The following is a 5000-nucleotide window of genomic DNA, read 5'->3' on the forward strand; positions in this document are numbered from 1 at the left end:
AATGTTCCTTTTCTCCAACTGAAATAGAAATTGAGCGCTTATATATTTATATATGGTGTCGCTTCTTAAAAAAAATTATTTATTTTGATTTTGTTTACGATCTTATTATTTATTGACTCAATTATTGTATGAGTTCACTTTTTTTTTTTAATATAAAGTATGCAACATTATGAAATCTTTTTCTTTTTCTTTATCATTTTATCTGTATTGTTTTTGGCTTCTGAAAACAGAGTAAAGCTTGGTTGTTTAATCAATCTTTTCGCACTTCAGTTGTGGCATCGTCACTGTTAAAGAGATTGGTATTGCTCTCGGAGCTTCCAAATCATTTTCTATATCCATTTCTTCGTTGTCTGAGGAATCACTCGAGTCTTTTGATTCGTTATCCATTTCTTTAGAACTGTCAGCCAAATCTGATTTCTCTTTTCCACCATCTGTCATGTTTTCGTTTCTGTCATCTCCTGGTTTCTGGTCTTTTTGTTGCTGAGAGTGGCGCCATTTCATCCGTCTGTTCTGGAACCAAACTTTCACCTGAAAAACATAGAACGAGAAACATGTATTTATAAATGAAGTTTTCTAATCATAATCTGAAAAACTAAAAGCAAAATAGTTAATAAAATAGCTTCAATCTCTCTTTTTCTCTTTCTCTCCCTCTCTCTCTTTCTCTCTTTCTCACCCTATCATAAATGTATGTGTGTTATTTAATAATAATTTGGCTTAAATCTTCGTGAACATAGGACTCATCCATCTTGTCCGTTGTAGAGGTAGACGAGTTCTACGCCCATATATATATATATATATATATATATATATATATATTGTTGTACTTGGGGATGGCCATATTGCCAGTTTAGCCAATAAAAACACACGCACTGTATATTTGATGTTAATTTGCTTCAGCTTTATATTACATTAATCTTAATCTTATTTCGGCCAGAGTTCTTTCGTCACACTTCTGTGACCTCATCAGTGGTCCTTTGTTTCCTTCTTTCTTATGAAATAAGATTAAGATTAATGTAATATAAAGCTGAAGCAAATTAACACCAAATATACAGTGCGTGTGTTTTTATTGGCTAAACTGGCAATATGACCATCCCCAAGTACAACAACATCTGTTTCAACACACGATTTCACATCAAAAATCTTGCAAAACAAATATATATATATATATATATATATATATATATATATATATATATATATGTATGTATGTATGTATATATGTATGTATGTATTCTAGACTAGACTACCGTTTTCTAGTAACGGAGTTTTGTTTCGTGTTTTTTTTTTCTTTTCCTGGTTATTTCGCATACTTTCAATGAATGTGACATCGAAATCACGCGTAAACGACTCCTTTCCCCAGAAAAGGAAAGATTTAGCTGCTATTTCTTGCACTCCCTGCTACCATGTAACAAGTATTTCGGGTCCTTTGTCGCAAATAGCTGCTAGTGCAGGAAGGGTGTGCTAGAAATAGCAGCCAAATCTTTGGAGGTGAGATACGTTGAATGCACTCGAAAAAAAAAAAAAAACTATGGATAAAAAAACTATTTCACACCGAGATTACGAACGCGTCTTTTACGAAATATTTACTGTATTTTTAAAGTCAATTTTACTTTAAAATATTTTTTTAAATATGACAAAATAATCATATTTGGATATGTACGTGTATATGATTGTGTATGTTTATAAGCAATAAGTTGAATGTGGCACAACTTGTATGAATCTTCAGACTGTGGTGGAAGAACGTTATAACGTTTATAATCATAGTACAGCCTGCCAATGTCTAAGCACATATTTTCTGGCGTGTGGACATGATCGAAAATTTCGCTTTTAGTTTAAAAGTAGTTATCCGGTTGAGGAGAGTTCTTTACTACAAACCTTTTCTCCACCACGCATAACCTGCATCTCCGACAGCTATTGAAATAAGGCCAGCATCTCTGCAGTACTCTCCCTTTGAAACTGTAATCCGCGCTACTTTCTTTCAGTGACCATATTTGCTTTGCTAGAGCTGTGACCCATCCTGAGTATTAAAGGAAGACTTGTGGTTGTTAAATCTGGTCCTAAAGGGACATGTGTGTATGTGTGTGCGTGTGCGTGCATATATATGCTCTCTCTCTCTCTATCTGTCACACACACACACACACACACACACACGCACACACACACACACACACACACACACACACACACACACACGTACACACACGTACACATATAGACACAGGTACACGCATACGTATGTGTGTGTGTGTGTGCGTCTGGAGAGAGAGAGCGAAAACTGATATGGAAGTAGTACGTGCTATTAATTCGAAGAAATTAAGAATTCCATACTTTTATCGGATAAAGATATTTTTGTGCGAACTGGAAGTTTCAACATACATACATTAATAAATTAAAACATACATACATTAATAAATTAAAACATACATACATTAATAAATTAAAACATACATACATACATGTAAACATGCACGCGCACGCACACACACACACGCACACAGATATGAAAATATGCGTGTGTATATACAGTGAGTATCTGCATTTAGAGTGTAGTTGTATTATATGTGTGTGTGTGTGTGTGTGTGAGTATGTGTATTTTCGACACGTGCACATTTAAACAACGCCATACCAAAATCTGTTTCACATTCCACTCAATTTCTCTTGATGAGCTTTCAATATGTAAAACGATGCCCGAAATCAAGAGCGCAAAGCATCTCCAGAAAAGTGTCGATGTTACCTTATAATAAATGATATATCATTGATGTTGGCACAGAACACACACACCAACCAACTTTGCTCTAACGATTGATGGCATCTACACAGCATCTACATATATCATTCACGCCACTAATATGTACTTTTAATAAATGGCTATACCAGTCATCACGATGTAGCAGTAACATGAAACTGCAAAGATAAGCGATATAGTTATATTGATGGTGGTAGTGGAAATGATGTTTGGTGAGATGAAATGTTACATAAACTATGTAATTCGAAAATAATTAAACATGTTTATTATAGTTGTTTGTTGTCGTCGTCGTTGTTGTTGTTGTTGGTGGTGGTAGTAGTGGTAGTAGTGGTGGTTAGACCCAGATCAGCTCTGGTCGTCGAATGACCTCTGATGAAATTCATTCTAGGTGGGACCATCTCGTCTTTCCAGATATAGTTTTATGTCAGACTACATCGTCCAAGTTAGACTTCAGTATAATTTCAAGAGGAATTTATCTACTATTTCTATCAGTTTGAGTGACCAAGTAATTGCTCCCTTATTGGTTAATTTTTGATGTGTGTACTTGTACATAAAATATATTTCTTTCGGCTAGACGCACAAGGAAATTTCATAAAATCGAAGTGACCACAGTCTGGTTGGCTCCTGTTGGCGCTTCCTTCTCATATATATAATTTCTTAAATAGATACAACGTCTCGAGTGGGAAACGGATCAAGAGATTGCGTAATATTCATAATTTTTTCCAACCGGGAATTGAAATCAGATAGCAGTTTTAGTTCCAGGGGAGCCCACCTTTTCATTTCTCCCTCTTAAGCCCTTACCATGCTGTAATTGAAAAACATTAAAATGCGAAAATGTAATAGTCATCGTCGTCGTCGTAGCAATAGCAGTAGCAGTTGTTGCTGTTATTGTTGTTGTTATTTTAACTGTTGTTGATGTTCAAATTACTGTAAATGTAATCTTTCTGCTTGCTTGACACCCAGTATAGCGGTTGTGTTACTCTTCGAGGTGCTATTATTTTCAGTAGGTTCCAGCGAAAATACTTAATAATTTCAATGACTCGCTAATCTACAGTCTGGTCGGAATCAACGTGAGCCTCTGTTTTCTTTCTTCTTTCTTTACTTTAAAAAAAAAAACTTTCTCTCTTTCTTTCTTCGTTTCTTTCGTTCATTCTTTCTTCCTCTTTAATTCTCCTTCTCTTCCAACACTTCCGTCTGTCCTTTCTAATACAAATCAAAATATACTAGCTGCTTCTTAATCTAAACCACTCTACATTAACCATCAAGACATTTCTCCATCCCTCCCCTATTTCTTTATTTTCTCTCCCTCAATTTTCCTCAATTATTTCCTTTTTCTTTTTCCAGTATTTTTTCAAACGACAAAAGAACAAAAAGAAACAACAGCAAGGCATCTGTCGCCTGCATCCACTCTCAAACTGATCAGTGTTCGATTTATGTTCAACTTAAAATTATTTATTTATTTATTTTTTAGGACTTGTAGCTGTGATTAGACTGCGGCCATGCTGGGGCACCGCCTTCAAAAATTTTTAGTCTAATGAATCCACCACCAGTACTTAATTTTGTTAAAGCCTAGTACTTGTTCTATCGGGGTTCTTTTGCCGAACCGCTAAGTTACAGAGACGTAAACACGCCAACACCGGTTGTCAAACGGTTGCGGGGACAAAAAATACACACACCCTCGATAGGTTCCTTTTCAGTCTCCATCTGCCAAATTCACCCACAAGCCTTTGGTCAGCTCGAGTCTATAGCAGGAGACACTTACCCAAGGATTGAACCCAGAACCATGTGGTTGTGAAGCAGGATTTTTTTTTTTTATCACATAGTCATGCCTGCGCTTAGACTATATAGCTTAATACATATGAGAAAATTTTAAACTAAGTTTCAGGAAGCTGTAGTGTTTCCGAGGCAAAAGATTATTTCGCTGGGCGAATGTTTAATGTTTTTCACTCACACACACATAACTACGCTCAAGAACACGCACATGCGCACAAGTATATACACCCACTCACACACGTACATTCACATACGCACACACGTATACACATACTCACATATACACAAGCACACACATGCATACATATAAACATACATACACTAACTCCTACACTCAAACATACGCACACATGCATACAAACATACATCCATACATATGTGCATGTATGCATGCACACATACATACATACATACATACATACATAGAAACATACATATACACAGACATACATATGACATTTTTCCGTAGAATTTTGTGGAA

General features: G+C 35.7%; 1 protein-coding gene across 3 annotated transcripts in view; it reads right to left on the reverse strand.

Moving 5' to 3' along the window:
• Nucleotides 1-5000, reverse strand: part of LOC106878516 (uncharacterized) — a 175091-nt gene that overhangs the window by 90 nt on the left and 170001 nt on the right. For all 3 annotated transcript variants that reach the window (XM_089351579.1, XM_089351577.1, XM_089351578.1), the window contains exon 4: nt 1-528. This exon is cut by the window's left edge and continues 90 nt beyond it. In XM_089351579.1, coding sequence (XP_089207705.1) covers nt 247-528 — 282 coding nt within the window. In that variant the 3' untranslated portion in view covers nt 1-246. The remainder of the gene's footprint in view (nt 529-5000) is intronic.

Source organism: Octopus bimaculoides, chromosome 4, assembly GCF_046866305.1.
Source record: "Octopus bimaculoides isolate indiv1 chromosome 4, ASM4686630v1, whole genome shotgun sequence".
In the NCBI taxonomy this organism is placed as follows: Eukaryota; Metazoa; Mollusca; class Cephalopoda; order Octopoda; family Octopodidae; genus Octopus; species Octopus bimaculoides.